We start from the raw sequence: 17,095 nt of genomic DNA, 5'->3' as shown, positions 1-17,095 counted from the left end.
ATGTTGTCAAGCAGTCCCACTCTCCTCTCATGACAATAAAATTTCAAAATGTCCCTAGGGTTGGTACTGGCTTCATTGAGAAGCACTGATGGGAGGCGCATAAGCCAAGCCCTAAATGGGAACAAAAAGGACTCCAGAGCAGTGGGAGAGAGATGAGGGCAGAGAAGTCAGGCATGGTGAGATACTTAGAGTCAATTCCAAGGGCAATTGAGAGTGTGGGTTTTTCAGCAGGGAAGTGATGGCACAAAACACACTATTCTGTGGATTGTACGGCATTTTTTGAGAGTTTCACACGTCCACTCATTTACTCATTCATTCAACACATAAGGATTGAGAGGTGTCTCAGGGATGCATGGCTGGGTAACAAACAACCCCCAAATAGAGTGGGTTAACCTAGCAATAACGTGTTGCTTTCTGCTATTCTGCGGGTTGGCTGGGCAGTTCTGCTGCCCCACGAGGGGTATTCAAGCTGCTGTAATCAGCTGGTGAGTTGGCTGGGGGCTGGGCTCCACTGGGAGCTCTGAGACGACTGGGCCTCTCTCTCCATGTGCTCCCTTTTCAGTATGCTTGTGAGCATCTGAGGCCTCAGGACGCACAGGCTCACTTTCACCACATTCCATTAGTCAAGGCAAGTCACAAAACGAGTCCAAGGGGGTGGAGAAGCAAACTTCACTTCCTGATGAGAAGAGCTGCAAAGTAGCATTACAGCAATGGAATTTATGGCCCTGAAACATTCTACCTGGCTCTGGACCAGGTGCTGGGGAGACCGCTGCCCCTTTGTGGCCTACACCCTAGTCTGACAACATGTAAGTCAACAAGTGCAAAAGGCCAAAAAGCGTTGTGAGAAACGTGGGGGGGGGGGAGGGGGGCTCTTGTACAACAGGAGGTCAGGGAGGGCCTCCTGAGATGTTTGAGCTGAGACCAGAGTATTTGAACATGCCTGCCCGGGAAGCTTCTGGGGTTTCCAAGAAAGACACTATCCTTGCAGCAGCCCTGCCCAGCATCACGGCTCCCTGGGGGGTGGGAGAAGGATTCAGGCTCCCTGGAAGGGCTCCAAGGGGCATCACTAATGGTGTTGTGACATCACTGGCGGTGGGATAGAAGGCAAGGGGCCCCGTGGCCAGACTTTTGCCTTCTTACGCTCACTTGTAGGCTGTGTGACACTGGTGATCTCCGTTTCTTCCTGTCAGACACCCCAAACACCCCTGCCCCGCGCACAGCACCGAGGAGAACCACAGATTTATGAACGTGGACGGACACACTCCAAAAGGAGGTGCACGGGGGCGGCACGAGACACACAGTTCACTGAACTGGACAGCCGGGCGTGGGCTCCACTGCAGCGATGGGAAAGTGGGGCGGAAGGTGCGCACCTCGCCAACACGCGCGGCGTGATCCTGTGTTTGGAGAGCGTCCATGAATACCCCTTCTCTCTCGGCCTTCCCTTCACCTCCCCTTTCCCTCCACCCCTTCTTTCCTTTCCTCTCTCCTTCTCCCTCCTTGTTTTCCAGCCGTTCTCTTACACCTCGCTCCCACACCACTTCCTCTTCCAATTCATTCTTCTTCCCTTCTCCCAATTCCCCCTCCTCCCTGTATCTTCTCTCCTTCTCACCTCCTTTCCCCTCTTCTCTTCTCCTGAACTCTCCTCTTCCTACCTCCCCTCTCCCCTCACCCCTTCACCTTCAATCACCCCCTTCTCCACCCGTCTTCCTTCTCCCCTTTCTCCAGTCCTGCCGGTCCCCTCCTGCCTTCATCCACCTCCCCTCGCCTCCCCCACCTTTTTCCCTTCCTTCCTCTTTCGCCCCGCCCCTCAGTGCCCACCGGGCCCCGCCCCCAACCACAGGCCCCGCCCCGCCGGAGGTCACGGGGTCGACGGACGCGCGGCGGCCGTAGCGGCCCCGCCAGTCACGTGGTCACGTGACGCGCTCCAACATGGCGGCGCCGTGGGGCCGCGGCGTCGCTTCCTGACGGGGCGGCGCGGACGGACGCGGCCGGTGGTGGCCGGGACGCCGGGCCCGCAGCCTCTCTCGCCCGCCTGCTCGCGCCGCCCGCCCGCGGGGCTGCCAGCCCCCGCCGGGCCGGGGCCATGCAGGAGAGCCAGACCAAGAGCATGTTCGTGTCCCGGGCCCTGGAGAAGATCCTAGCCGACAAGGAGGTGAAGCGGCCCCAGCACTCCCAGCTGCGCAGGGCCTGCCAGGTGGCGCTCGGTGGGTGAGCCGCTCCGGCCCGGCCCCGCGCCGGCCTCCCCACGCCGGCCGTTACCCCCGCCCGGCCTCCTGGCCTCCATCTCCCCCGACCTCGAATCCCACCTTCCCGGCCCCCTCATGATACCCCGGGGAAACTGATGCCTCGGGACTGGCCCAAGGTCACCTAGCAAGTTAGTGACAACCTGGTGCTACCTCTCCAGCCTTCCAGCCCAGGGCTCTTGCCACGACTCCTTGCCGTCCTGTTTCCTGGTTCCTCCTGTCACCACCCTCAGAGGGAGTAGCCCTTGCCCCAAGTTTTTTCTTTACTTGCGTTCTTCTAGTTAGGGTTCCCCCGTGTGAGCAGAGCAGGTGGGAAGAGCTGCTCAACTGGTTTAGGGAAACCCCTGAGGCTTGCTTTGGAAGTCCCGGATTGGAAAATGTTTTCATTTGGGGCTCTCCCATGACTTTGTCGTATGCTACACTTCCTTGGTAGGGGCAAGAGATCTGCTTATTGCGGGCAGTTCACTGAAATAGAGGGTCTGTGAGGGCAGAGAGACTCGTCTGTTTTATTCACTTCTGGATCTCCTGCATCCGCAGTAGTGCCTGGCACATAGTAGGTGCTGATTGAATGGACCTATAGATTATGGAGAGAGGGAGAGAACCCTACCTCATAGCTACTTAAAACCTTGGTAGTTAATTAACATCAACATGCTGTCTTTTAGTTTTAATCATTGAAATATTTATCAAATGCCCACTGTCTACTAGGCGCTGTGATGGGGAACAAGACAGGCAAGGTATTTGCCCTTGTGGTGCTTACAGTCTAAAAGGAAAAGCAAAAAAAAAAAAAAGAGAAAGAAAGAAAGAAAATGAGACATTTTTGAATACTGATAAATACTTTGTGAAAGTAAAACAGCAAGATGTGATAAAGAGGGCCTGAGGACTGCTTTTGATAGGTTGTCAAGAAAGTAATCCTTTCTGAGGAGGTGACATTTGAGCTGAGTACTGAAAGGCAAGAAGTATCCACCATGTGGAGTTTCAGGAGAGGAGAATTCTGGGCAGTTAGGATCAATACATTTGCCCAGGGCTAGCTTCAAGCTGATTCACCACCCCGATGTTGGTTTGGAATCTAAAACGACCTGTTTTTTCCTAATAAATTGACTAAATGGAAAATTTGATTTTTCTGTCGGAGAGTTTGAAGTTGCCATCACTTTTCTCGCTACATTTGTTATAAGGTAGAAGATGGCGTTCTTTTCTTGGGGCCTAGGAACGACCTTGTGAACTCTGCACTTCTGGGGAAGAAGGTCCATGGCTTTCATCCAATTCTCAGAAGGGTCTGATATTCCCTCATTCCCTCAAGGGTCAAGAACAATTGATGGAGAGATTGTTGTTGCTTAGGTAATCTGGAAACAGATGTTAGTCCTGTGAAATCCAGGATCAGTTGGAGGAATTTACTGAGATTTAGATTTGTAAAGCTTTTCTATTCAGAAAACCAAGGCTAACTGTTGGATATTGTTTTATCAGGAATGCAGGATAAGCACTACAAAGCAGTTTGTTAGGCAAAAGCCCAATACTTAGAACTCCATTTTGAAATCTGCCTGGATTCCGTCCTCTCAGTATTACTTTAAGAGTATTGTTGCAGAAATTTAAAAATAGTAATCTGGCAGAAAAGTATTTATTCCTCCTTCAGAAGACTTGACGTAAAATTTTCACCAAATTGTGTATCTCATTGTTGAAACCTACTCATAAAATTGTCTTATGGGTCATAAAGGGTCAAAGCATTGAGAGCGTATTAGATATTTTTGCATCATATCTTTGTTCAGAAGTTCAGATTTGTCCAACCCAAATTGTGGAATGCACATTCAATGGTGTAGTAGTGAGTTGTAAGAAATAGCTAATATAAGAAGTAATTTGGCCATCTGTTAAATGAGTAGCCAAAGGACATGGTGGCTCATCATTGTCAGCAAATTGGGTAATAGGAACTATTATAAGGGAACCTATGCACAGTGTTAGTTAAACTGGCCATCTTTTTTAAGAGAGTGATTGTGTCGTTGCTGTTAAATAGAAATGACTGCTTTTATTTATAAGCAATAGAAAACCTATAGCAAAGTACACGGTGGGATAGTTCATTCTGCATCTCTTGTGCCCGGAATAGCTGAAACAAGCCTATGTATGAGCTTGTGTATAAGAAGTGTTGCAATGTGGCTGGCATTTTAGAGATTACCATGTGTAGATTATCCTGAATTTTGATAAGAGGAACCGTAAATGACCACTCAAAGTTGAAATGCTTAGATGATAGAGAGCACTTGCAGGAAACAGCTGTGATGGTATTCCGTCGTCAGTTGTATTGGGGGAAGGGATCAGGGATACAGGGACTGCGCAGTAGAGAGGTTAGGAGTATGTTCTCTGGACTCAAGACTGCCTGGTTTCAAATCGCTTGCCTTCCGTTTCTTATCTTTGTGATCTTGGACAGGTATTAATACCTTCCTCATTGAGTTATTATAAAGGTGAAGTTAGTTGACATTTCTGAAGAACTTGGCATGTAGTAGGTCCTCTATAAAGGCTTGCTGTCGTTTTGTATTATTAGTTTAAGCTGCGACAAACCACAGACACTGAGCGCTCTAGCTTGATGTCCTTAACCTGCGTTGGTTCCTCATTCAGGAGTGACTTATTGCTCTATTTGGTTTGTAGATGCAATAAATAAGAATGTAATTACGTGACCAGGAGGCTATGTTTATTGGAGTGTTAACTTGCTAAGCTCAAGAAAGACAGGGCTTGTCCCTTGTAAAAGCAGTGATGATTGGGATGGACAGGTTTGAAGTAATATCAGTGGTTTATCTGCACTAAGTGCCAAATGCACGGATATGGACTGCCCAGTTAGGGGATTGTGTCCTTCCAACCTGTATCTGGAGATAACAAAATACCCTGTAAGAGGAGTCATCACCCCAAGGATATTGTCACTCTTTACCTTGTTAACGAAGCTTTGATGTATATTAATAATCTTGAATCTTTTCGGGCTTCCATTGGGGCACATACGTACATTCTTAAACCTCCCTTTCATAACTGTCTTCAGGGCCGTTTTCTCTCATGATCCCTCTTTAAATGATAGTACTGCTCTTAAACTCTACGGAGTTTGGAGACTTGACAAGATAATCTGAAGGTTTTTAAATTGAGTATGGAAAGATTTGTCTGGAAATCTGGAAAATGTTAATAACTGAATTGTTCTAAGGGTGCTCTTTTCGTGTATATATGATAAGAGATGCACTGTCTTAATAACTTAATCTGCACAGAGTGCTAAGCAAGGGCTGAGTGCTCTATAATTAGTAAGTGTCATTCTTAGTCATTATCGAGAAAATATAAAAATGGTAAACATTTATGGCTTTCATATGAAATAGAGTGATTTTTTTTAAAAAATAATTTTTTTTTAGAGCAGTTTTAGGTTCACAGCAAAGTTGCACAGAAGGTACAGAGATTTCCATGTACCGCCTGCCCCTACACATGCATAGCCTGTCCCATTATCGGCATCCCTCACCAGAATGGAACATGTATTAATTACCATGATGAAACTACACTTATCAATGCACCATTTATCAACCAACTGAGTCACTTTTTAAAATCACATGTTATGTAATAACTATTGCTATCTACCATGTACTGAGCTTTTCTATGTTCCAGGCACAATGCCATGTGCTTTACATGCAGTTTAGTTCTTACTATTATTATCCTCATTGAGGCCCAGAGAAGTTGGCCAGCATAACTCAACCAGTAAGTCATGGATCCAGGAGGGAACACTGGCAATCTGGCTTCAGAGCCAGATCTTCAGATCTTAACCATTACTATCATGCTGTACTGCTTCTCCATATGAATGTTAGTGAATATAAAATACTTGATGGAGTCTTTAAACAATAATTGCACTGCAGCAAAGTTTTGAAGTTTCATTAAGTAAAGCATTTGGTAAGTAGCGAGACCGTATTTTCTGTAGTTGAATTTTGGGGTGTATTTGAAAACCTCTAGTCAAAAAGATGACAGCTTTTTTTCTGGAGCTTTTTGCTGCATATATCTTTGGTTTACTTTAACTTAGGGACTAATGGGAAGAAAGAAATGAGAGTAAAGAGCTTATGTCTCATAAGCTTCATTTGAGTTATGAAGTGTTCTGATTTATGACATATCTCTTCAGCAGTAAACTGCCTTTGATTAATTCTGGAGTTGTGATGTGGAATTGGTGTCTGTCTTTGGGAACCACAGGCAAAGGGCGACCAAGGCTCAGAGAGCATCTTGCCCACATCTGCACAGCCAGGTGGGGGAGAGCTCTGTCCTGACATAGAAATCATAAAATCCAGTTTTAGATTTGCCACTCTGTTTAATATATGGGATTTAGAGGCATGGGGGTCACTGGTGATGTTAGCTTGAGCTCTTGGGGTATGACAGTGAAGGTGCACACCAACATGGAATGGTTGAAGCATGCGTGGGAGGTGAGGAAATAGTGAGCACAGACAACTGTTTCCCAGAGTTTGGCCGTGGTGTGAAGGGGAGGCGGGAGATGTGGATCCTGGGAGGTTTTTTTCCTCCTCCTTTTAAAGTGGAAAAAACTTGAACTAGTTTAAGTGTCATGGGGAAGGAGCCAATTAAGAGAGTGCATTCATAAATCTTAGTTGTATATTAATGTGCAAAACAGTTTAACATTTACACATCCATATGATAAACAGTACATCACTCTGTCCTCCGTGTGATGTTGTTGTGTTTTCTAACGTGTTCAAAATAACTCTTCCCACTATTAGGAAGAACCTAAGCACAAAATTTGAAAAATATTTAAAAATCCCTAAATTGTCATAGCAAATAAAGTAAAGCTTTCCGTTGAAATACAGAATAAAGCCTTTAATTTTAGCAAATTCTGGTGTTTTGATTAGACATTTTGTTTACATGTGCTGCAGAGTAAAATTTTGAGAAATAACCAGGACTCAGGACCTTGACGGATTACTTTTTGTTGAAAAGCTTTATAACAATTCTTTAGGAGGGGGTCATCTGCCTAGAAGCAGCCTATAAACGTTGGATTTTGATTACTGAAAAGTATTTATTTATTGGTTTGGCAGAAAATCCACTGAGAGCTGAGTTGGAAACTTTGTTTCTCGATTAGTTCTGTGATCCCGGGCTGACACTTTAGCTTCTTTTGAGCCTCAGTTTCCTGAAATGATAAAGGTGGCGGTACCTATGTCCCAGGATTATAGCGAGGGGTAAGTGAACCAGTGCAGTCAGGTCACTGACAGCCTGGCACCTGACAGCTGACCTGCTAAAATTCAGAGGCACTGGCATTACCATATTTAAAGGAGAAGGAACTGAATGCTTGCTCTTCTCTGCCTCCCGTCTATGTTGGTTTATGGATGTTTTTGCTAGTCTCTGGCATTTTGACGCTGGTGAAGCAAGCGGTTGGATGAATTTAGAGCTCTGTCCTGTACTTGTAAGTCTCAGGGGAGACTCTGTAAGCAGTGCTGGGGAAAACAGTAAGACTATTCTTTATGGAAAAGAGCAGACTTGTGAAAACGTGTACTTAATCAGCAAGTACATGGAGTCTCCTATATAAATAGCTCAGAACTGTATTTTGTTCTCACCAATTTCACCAGGCTTCGGGGGCCTCCCAGGAAAATACTTGACTGTCTTTCCAGCAAGGTTATCTTAGAAAACCTTGACTCATTCCTGGAGTCCTCCTATAAGAAGCTTCTTTCAGTTTACTGTCTTGGTTGTAAATAAGTCTTTTAGCTTTTTTATTAGGTATTTTGTTAAGTTTTATAGATTTGTGGGGAGAATGGCCTTCTTGTGCTGTTAAATTCTTAAATTTTTCCTTGGTCCCAGGGAGCGGTCAGTGCATATTTGTTATTTATATGGTCCTTTTGTTTGTTGGCTAAACAAGGGTGACATTCATTGAGAAGGTATTTATTTGGGTGTCACTTTTGGTGTCATGATGTAAGGGAAACAGACAAGGACCCTGTTCTCATGGAGTTTTCAGTTAATGGGGAAGAAGTGCATTATTCAAATGATCACATCCTCTGGATCATAGTAACAACCTAAAAAGTCCTGTGAAGGAGAGAAACCTGGTCCTGCAGGGGAGTGAACAAAGGGGTGAGGGAAAATTTCCCTGAGGAAGTCTTGAGATCCAAATGATAAATAAGAAATAGGTTGGGGTGAGAGGCATTTTGGCAGCAGGTGGGAACAGTGTGTACAAAGGCCCTGTGGCAGGAAGAAGTATAATTGTTAAGGAAACTAAAATGTGAATTGACAGTTATCGCAAAATAGAAAAAAGTGATTGAAAATACAACAACAAACAACGAGAGAAACGGAAAGAGGCCACTGTGTGGTTGGAGCATAGTAAATGAGAGGGGAGAGTGTTTGAGAATAAGGTGGGAGGGGTAGGCCAGGACCCCAAGGTTGTCATGGTGAGGAGTTTGATTTTCAGACCGAAAGCAGCCAGACAGCACTGAAAAGTTCTAAACAGGGGAGAAGGCAACAGGGTGGTTAGGTTTGTATTTTGGAAAGATCATTTGGGCCATTGTGTTCAGAACATTTTAGAGAAAGACCAGAAGGATGGCCTAAGGACAATGAGGAGACAGTTACCATCTTCCAGGTGAGAGATGTTGGTGTCTGGACCTGAGTGGTAAGGACAGAAGCCGGACAAAGTGAATGTATTCCCCACTTGCTCAGAAGGTGAAGCTGGCAAAACCTGTTGATGGGTTGGATAAGAACATTGGATAAGGAAGAGGATTGGTACTCACCCAGTTGGATGGATGTTCTGTAAGGTGGGAGTGTGGGAAGACCATCTGGGGAGAACTGGGGGCAGGAGGTTGATCTGAGTTGGGACTTGATGTGTTGAGGCTCCCCTGCCTTTGAGCATCCAGCTGGACTGGTAGAGTTGTCAGCGGATGGAGGCACAACCTGATGTTCATGAGGCAGGCCTGGGCTGGAAATCGTGATTTGGGAGTCAGGGGAGCCTTGGTCGTAACTGAGGATGAGGTGGCCTAGGGGGAGTGGACAGAGAAGGAGAGGCGGAGGAGGTGCGCCTGGGCCGGAGGAACCCCTGCCTGCCTGGCTGGGCAGAGAAGGCAGAGCCTGCAAGGGCAGTAGGGAGGACTTGGGGCAAGAAACAGAGGACCCATGAGAATGTGTGTCTATGGTGGCAGAAGTAGAGGACATCTCAAGGCGGGAAAGGCCATTAAGATCAAGTGCTGCATGGAGAAAGGGGATCCCTCCTACATTGTTGGTGGGAATGCAAGTTGGTACAGCCACTCTGGAAAACAGTGTGGAGGTCCCTTAAAAAGTTAAAAATTGAGCTACCCTATGATCCAGCCATTGCACTACTGGGTATTTACCCCAAAGATACAGACGTAGTGAAGAGAAGGGCCATATGCACCCCAATGTTCATAGCAGCAATGTCCACAATAGCTAAATCGTGGAAGGAGCTGAGATGCCCTTCAACAGATGACTGGCTTAAGAAGTTGTGGTCCATATATACAATGGAATATTACTCAGCTATCAGAAAGAACGAGTTCTCAACATTTGCTACAACATGGACAGCACTGGAGGAGATAATGCTAAGTGAAATAAGTCAAGCAGAGAAAGACAACTATCATATGATTTCTCTCATCTATGGAACATAAGAACTAGGATGATCGGTAGGGGAAGAAAGAGATAAAGAAAGGGGGGGTAATCAGAAGGGGGAATGAAACATGAGAGACTATGGACTATGAGAAACAAACTGAGGACTTCAGAGGGGAGGGGGGTGGGGGAATGGGATAGACCGGTGATGGGTAGTAAGGAGGGCACGTATTGCATGGTGCACTGGGTGTTATACACAACTAATGAATCATCGAGCCTTACATCGGAAACCGGGGATGTACTGTATGGTGACTAACATAATATAATAAAAAATCATTAAAAAAAAAAAAAGATCAAGTGCTGCAAGGAGATCAGGTTAGATGGAGAGTAGCAAAATGCCCATCAGATTGAGAAACATGGGGTCTTTGGTGACCTTAACTTGAGCTGCTTTGGGTGTGTGGTGAAGGTGAAAACCAGACCTAGTGGGCTGAGGCCTGCGTGGGAGGTGAGGAAATATAGGCAGTGAGCATGGACAGCTCTTTGCCAAAGTTCAGCTCTAGTGTAAAGGGGAGGAGGAGATGTGGATCATGGAAGGTTTTTTTGTCTTTTCTTTCTTTAAAGGTTTAAACTTGGGAAGGGAGCCAGTTGAGTGAGAGGTTAAATAATGCAGGAAAGAGAAAGGACGGTTTATTCATTCAACAAATATTGAGTGCCTACTCTCCGCCTAGGAATTTCTAGGTGTTGGAAATTCAGCAGTGAACAGGACGGACAGAAGTCCCTGTTGTCATAGTTTATATTCTCCTGGGGAAGACAGATAACAAATGAACTGATAAATAATATGTCAAGGGCAGTAAATACTGTGAAGAGAGATTGGAAAAATAAACCAGAGTAGTGAAAAAGTAAAGCAGGTGAGGAGATACAGAATTATGGGGTGGGGGGGCAGAGATGGCAGTTTTGGGTGGTGAGGGAAGGTGACATTTGAACAGTGAACTGAAGAGCGGGAGGGAGGCATTCCAGGCAGCAGGAATAGGAATTGTGAAGTCCCTGAAACTGGAACATGCAACAAGCCAGCTGGGGGGCAGGGTGGTAGAAGGTGAGATCAGAGGTTGGGCCCGGGGCCAGATCTTACGGAGGCTTGGAGGCCAAGGTCAAGATTTTGGATTTTACTTAGCGTGAGATGGGAAGCCAGTGGAAAGTTTTGAGCAAAGGAGCAGATGTAATCTGATTTATATCATAAGGGTTATGGATAATCTCATTTTGAGCAGATGTAATTTCATTTACATTTGAAGGGAGTCCCTCTGGCTGCTGTGTGAAGAAAGATGTGGGGTGGGAGGAAGGATGAGAGCTGGAGCAGTGTGCATGGTAGTGCTGGTGGGCCAGCATCGTGAAAAGTGATCAGATTTTAGATGGAAAGGAGAGCGTGAAGTTCCCGAGAGGCAGATAGGGATGGGAGACTACAGAGGTGGAGGGATTGGACCCTGTCTTCTGGCAGGGAGAGAGTGGAGGCTGGGTACAGAACTGGGTCAGTTGGTAGGTTCTCTAATGGTAAGTTGAGGAAGTCTCCTTGTGGCGGCTTCTAATCTCTGCATGAAGTAGGAGATCGCTCCATGGGTTTTGAGTAAAGAGGAGGGGTGATGGTTAAGAGGGGAGATCGGGTATTTGAGGAGAGCAGAAAAACGTGCAGTAGTCTGTGAGGATAGAGGAGATGGGCTCAGCTGGCATGATTTAGGGTTCCATTTGTGGTTGGTGGTTATGGCTCTGTAGCCCTACCAACCTGCCCTGTTGTCAGAGGTCTGGTTGTTAGGTGGAGATAGGTCAGAAGGAGATGATAGTGTAATCTGAGTTTGGGTAAGACTAAAGGTCAGAGAGAGTCATGGCTATCGATTGCCTATCATTGTGATAATAGTCCTGCTAATGGGACCCATCCTGGAAACCGAAGAATGGGGAAAGCTGAGGTGTTGGACTCGTCAAGATCTGACAGGCCAAAGAAAGGCCCTGCGGAGAGCAGTTGAGTAGGACGTCTGGAAGGAAAGGAGAATGGAGGGCATGGAACAGGAAGTGCCACAGATCCACATAGGGACAAGATTCTCAGTGGGACCAGCCACATCAGCCTGGCTTGGAGTGGGGGAGGTGGAGGGCCTTGAGGGGAAGTTAAAGGAGTTGAAGACAGCCCTGGTTTGCAGAGGAGGCAGGTACGTGGCAGGTCAGGTGTGTGGGGGAGAGTTGAAGGTTTGCAGGGACGTTGCACTTTGGGTGAGTTGACCACTGATGGGATATTGAGGTTGGTGAAGGGGGCTGTTGGACTCAGCTTGGGAGTGGAGCAGAGGTCAGTGCCAAAGTCATTGATGAATGGGGGGGGGAGTCTGACCCTAGGGGTTCATAGATAGCGATGCCCAGAAAGGACTTCCTGGGAAGATAGTGCGGCTTTTCAATTGCAAATTGAAACTCAGGTCTCCCTGCTCTCCAGCCTGCTCATTTATGACTGTTAATTGCCCAGTTGGCCGTTGGGAAAGCAATGCCTATTAAAATGTGAAGCAGTAAACCAGAGCAGGCGTGCCCTGCCATATGCTCCTCTTCCTTCAGCCATCCTCCTCCTCTGTCTCATCACTGAGGGGTTCTGGAGTATTGCTCTGGAGCAAACAGCCTGGGTTATGAATCCTGACACACAGTAGGACTTGGTGGCTAGGATGGTGCACAGGTGACCTCACATGTGCCCAGATTCTTCAGCTGGATAACAGTTATGGGATAAGAGTGCTCCAGCTTTCCTGGGTTGTGGTGAGGACTGAATGGGCACCTGCCCTTTTCTTTTTCCCGTTGGCTCTGCTTGGTGCCACTGGTGGCACTGGAGATTTTGCACTGTTTCTGTCTCCTGTTTTAAGAAAAGAACAAGAGAACTGTCACTTATTGGCCACCTGCTGTAGGTCAGACCCTGCCTTAGCCATTGGTGAGTTAGCACCGGCGACATTCCAAAACAGACTCTTGGAGCTCAGAGGCCAGCACAGACTCTAGTGAAGGCCTAATTGCTTCAGATACATTGAACATCTAAACTCTAACAAAGTAGCCATGGTTGGAAGGAAACCTTAAGTTTGTGACACGATCTTAAGCACTGAGCAGAGCCTTGATACTATGGATATAGATTTCTGCAAGCTTGCCTCGCAGTGTCCTGGGCCATTCCCACAGCCTGGGGGCCTCTGCTGGAGGAAGCCACAGCTACTTCCTCAGCGAATTCTTGTCCCTAGAGGGAAGGAACCATGCCACAGAGCTCTCTTTCACAGACCCTGTGTGTCACAGCCCTTATGGTCTGTGAGCAGAACACTTGATATTAATCATCTGGGTGTTTCTCACCCATTTTCTTATGTGTGTAGTAAGAAGACATTGGACGGTTGGCTTGAAGGTTAGAAATTGCCACCTCTAGTGAGTCTAGTTGTTCAGTTTTCACTTCCTAGCTCAGTCTAGAATAGGAGTTCTCCAAGGAAAGGAAATTTGTAATTACCAGAACTGTGTTGCTGGGATAACTAATGCCGTATCCAAACCATTGGTTCTCAACAGATTGTAAAAATGCTGCCCTTTTGGAGATTATCTAAATACATGGCATTCAGTGCAGACTTATTTCAGTGGCCCACTTTGATAATACGTTGAGCCTGCGGAGCCTAACTTGCGGGAATATATCTGACCGAGGGGGTAGGGGAGAATTCTCTTTATGTCTAGATGGGGTGTTCTGTTGTTTCAAGGGCACAGAACCTTGTTCTCCTGGAAATAAGACTATCTGTTTGAGGTTGTGATTTGTAAATAATGACACTTTATTTCTGTAACCTTCACTGGGTAGTTGTTATAACCTCCACGGTAAAACTTTTTAATTAATTCATAAAAATTACATATGGCTTAGCACAACAATATGAATGTAGTCAATATACTGAGCTGTACATTTAAAAATGGTTAAGATGGTAAATTTTTAGGTGTGTTTACCACAATTAAAAAAAAAACAACCTGTCTAAAAATAACAGTATATGTGCTTATAGAAAATGTGAAAAAAGAAAAAATAGTCATTCTACTAACACACCTTTTTGTTCTATTTGTTGCCAATCTTCTATACATATTTTTACATAGTTGAAATGTTATCACATGACCATAATATTGTGGTAGCTATTGTTAACATACATTTCGCAGAATGGGGAAATAGCTAGAACGTTGGACTATGGGGCCAAAATGCCTGGATTCAAATTCTGGTTCCCCAGTTCCTGATATGTCACAGGAGGCAAGTTACCTAACCTTTCTGTGCCAAGGCTTCTCATCGAAATCAGTGATTCTCAACTGGGGCAGTTTTGCCCAGGGGACACTTGGCAATGTCTGGAGACATTCTTGCTTTTCCAGACTGCAGGTGGTCGCTCCTGGCATCCGGCTGGTGGAAGCCAGGGACGCTGCTAAGCATTCTGCAGTGCACAGGCTAGCCCCGTGGGTCACCGGTTCTCGGTGTCACAAGGTCAGTAGTGTCTTGGTTGAGAAGTCCAGCTCTCAATAAGATGGAGGTAAACACCACCTACCTCATCGGATTGTTTTGAGGATTAAGTAAATGAAAGTATGTAAAGTAATTAGAGCAATGCCTTGCACAGAATAACCACTGTGTCCATGTTAGCTGTTATCATTGTCACTTTTTATCCTTTCATGTCAGCATTGTGTTCTTTAAAAGCTCATAAGCATTCTTTTTAATATTTTCCAAATATCTTTTAGTAAAGTTTTCTTTTATAGAAATATTGCATGTTCCTAACATGGCTTTCTTTCTTCCCCACCAGATGAAATTAAAGCAGAAATAGAAAAGCAGAGGTAAGCTTTTCTCCTTGCTGAAATACAGTATTAAGGGAGTAGGTAGTGGCCATGGGAACCCCTTTATGTGCATGTTTTCTCATATTTCTTAGCTCCTGGGTGGCACACACTCCCCTAGCACGTGGAGTGCCGAGCACATGGCAGGACTCCGTATGTGTTTAAACAGATGCTGGGTCAACAGGTTACCAACTCAGTAACTGCATGTTTGCAGGAAGGGGTAAAGTGGATCGAGTTAATGCTGCTGTACCTTTTCTTGACGGATGAGGCAGAGCCCTTAGCCCGTATGTCGTGCTCCTTGGGCGGGAGGACAGCTTGCCCCAGAAGTGGCTGCTTCTCGTCTTCATAGTTAAAAAGCCAGTTGGTCACATTTCAGAACATGGCTGATGCCAAGATTCAGTCCAGGATGCTGTCAACATAGCTCACTAATCAGAGACCCTGCTTCTCCCTGTGACGCTTTGGTCTTTTGTCCTCATGCATGTGTTTCTGTTTTTAATTGTCTTGCCCCGCAGATGCAGTTTGTGGGCACTTTCCATTAAATAATCACAAGTGGGATGGGAAGTTAGAGGTATATGAGAAGCAAAATTTTTGTTTTTTCACTTCCCTTCTGTGGCGCTCTCCTGCTTTTTCCCTAGGCTTGGCGCCGCCGCACCACCAAAGGCAAACTTCATTGAAGCTGACAAGTATTTCCTTCCGTTTGAGCTAGCTTGCCAGTCCAAGTCCCCACGGGTGGTCAGCACATCCCTCGACTGCTTGCAGGTACCGTGTTCAAACTTGATTGTGTAAAGAGGGTTTTCTCCAAGCCATCGGCAGTCCTTTCAGAGGAACTGTGCTTCCAGGGTGATGGAGGAAGGAGCAATCCGATGTGTTCTTTATGGAGGTCTCAAGAAGGAGGGATGGTAAGGGGTCTGACCTCCGCAGCCAGAACAAGAATGTGTTTCCGTGGAAATACTTTCTTGTACTCTCTTACGTGTGTTTTTCTAACTGAAACCTTTAGGATTAGTTGGAAATGTGGGTACACCTGGGCACGTGCAGTATTTTTATGCCACCTTTTTCTTGATGGCATTGAAATTCAGAATATCGAGTAGAGAAATAGATATAATCAATATTCATCATTTATGAACGCGGGATAAGCAAATACTAAACCATTGTTCCCACAGGAAATACAGGATAAGGTGCCTGGGAGCCTCTGGTATCAACACATTCAGCAACTGATCAGTACATAAAGCAATACGTAACTTTGTTCTTTGTGTGTTTCTGTTTAAAGACGTCTTATTTAATATATCTTATTGATTCATTAACATTGCACTCATGGTCAACAGCACTATAACACAGGCCTGAACGAAGCTCACCTAACACGTAATTTCTCCATAAGGCACATCATTGCCTTCTTGCTCTTAGGTAGAGTAGACAGCACTACAGCATGGGTCTTAGGGACCAATTTAAATGACAGAAACATCCACAAAATGGACAAAAGTGCAAAAAAAAATTGCAAAAAATGTGGCATGACATAGGCCACCGGAAAGATACTAGTTACAGTATAAGAGCTGAAACGAGAAGACAGAGCATCTCCTTGTTTGACCCCGGCTGAGGACATATGCATCAAGTAATTTGATTTTTTTCGTTGCTCTGTGTCACACATGACTGCAAAAGCGCCACAGGTACTGATTTGGGGCTTACAAATAAATTATAGTTGAGTGGGTACATTTGCAAATACAGGATCTGAGAATGATGAGGATTGACTATATGAGAGCCACAGTGACCTTGTGATAAATTACCTTTGGCTGATGAAGAAATAGGAATAGAGAAGTTAAGATGACTTATCCAGGGGTGCCTGGGTGGCTCAGTTGTTAAGTGTCTGCCTTTGGCTCGGGTCATGATCCCAGGGTCCTGGGATTGAGCCCCGCATCAGGCTCCCGGCTCAGTGGAAGCCTGCTTCTCCCTCTCCCACTCTCCCTCCCCCCTGCTTGTGTTCCCTCTCGCTGTGTGTCTCTCTGTCAAATAAATAAAATCTTTAAAAAAAAAAAAAAGATAACTTGTCCAGTAATAATGCAGGTATGAAAGAAAAAAAAGGTTACAACTTAGGTGTCTTAATTCCTGGTCCAGAATTCTTTTTTTTTTTTTTTTTTTTTTTTTTTAAAAGAGATCTACTCCTGAGGTTTCTGGTTACCTCACTTTTATCTTTGGCCCCAGCAGGCAACCTGCACATCAAAAGCTTGATAAATTAAAAAATTATATTTAGAGGTCCACAATTTACCAGTACTTTCTAGAACAGGCATAGTGAATAGGTTCTATATTATGATTGCTCAGAAGCTGTGTTGAAAAGCTATCTGAAGCTTCATCTGGGTTTCTTGAGAAAGTATGGTGATCAATTGGTGATGTCTGCTGAGGCGCGGGCTGCCAAGTGGCGGTGGGCATGCCACATTTTTGGCATCTCCAGTCTAATATTTACTCTATTAATCTCACTTCTTTGATATATCTGTATTTGAAAGTTGGTGACAGTTTCTTCACAA

The 17,095-nt window shown here is 45.5% G+C and overlaps 1 protein-coding gene across 1 annotated transcript in view; it reads left to right on the top strand.

Annotated features, from left to right (window-relative positions):
- Nucleotides 1-1,913: 1,913 nt before the first annotated feature.
- Nucleotides 1,914-17,095, top strand: part of ARFGEF2 (ARF guanine nucleotide exchange factor 2) — an 89,786-nt gene continuing 74,604 nt past the window's right edge. The window contains exons 1-3 of the mRNA XM_045771561.2: nucleotides 1,914-2,204; nucleotides 14,555-14,585; nucleotides 15,218-15,341. Of these exons, the coding sequence (XP_045627517.1) occupies nucleotides 2,084-2,204; nucleotides 14,555-14,585; nucleotides 15,218-15,341 (276 nt within the window). The 5' untranslated portion in view covers nucleotides 1,914-2,083. The remainder of the gene's footprint in view (nucleotides 2,205-14,554; nucleotides 14,586-15,217; nucleotides 15,342-17,095) is intronic.

The sequence above is a fragment of the Ursus americanus genome, chromosome 22 (genome assembly GCF_024610735.1).
Source record: "Ursus americanus isolate L20-20 chromosome 22, mUrsAme1.1.p, whole genome shotgun sequence".
NCBI lineage: Eukaryota > Metazoa > Chordata > Mammalia > Carnivora > Ursidae > Ursus > Ursus americanus.
Note: the sequence above shows the minus strand (reverse complement) of the source record. Positions and strands in the feature narration are given on the sequence as shown.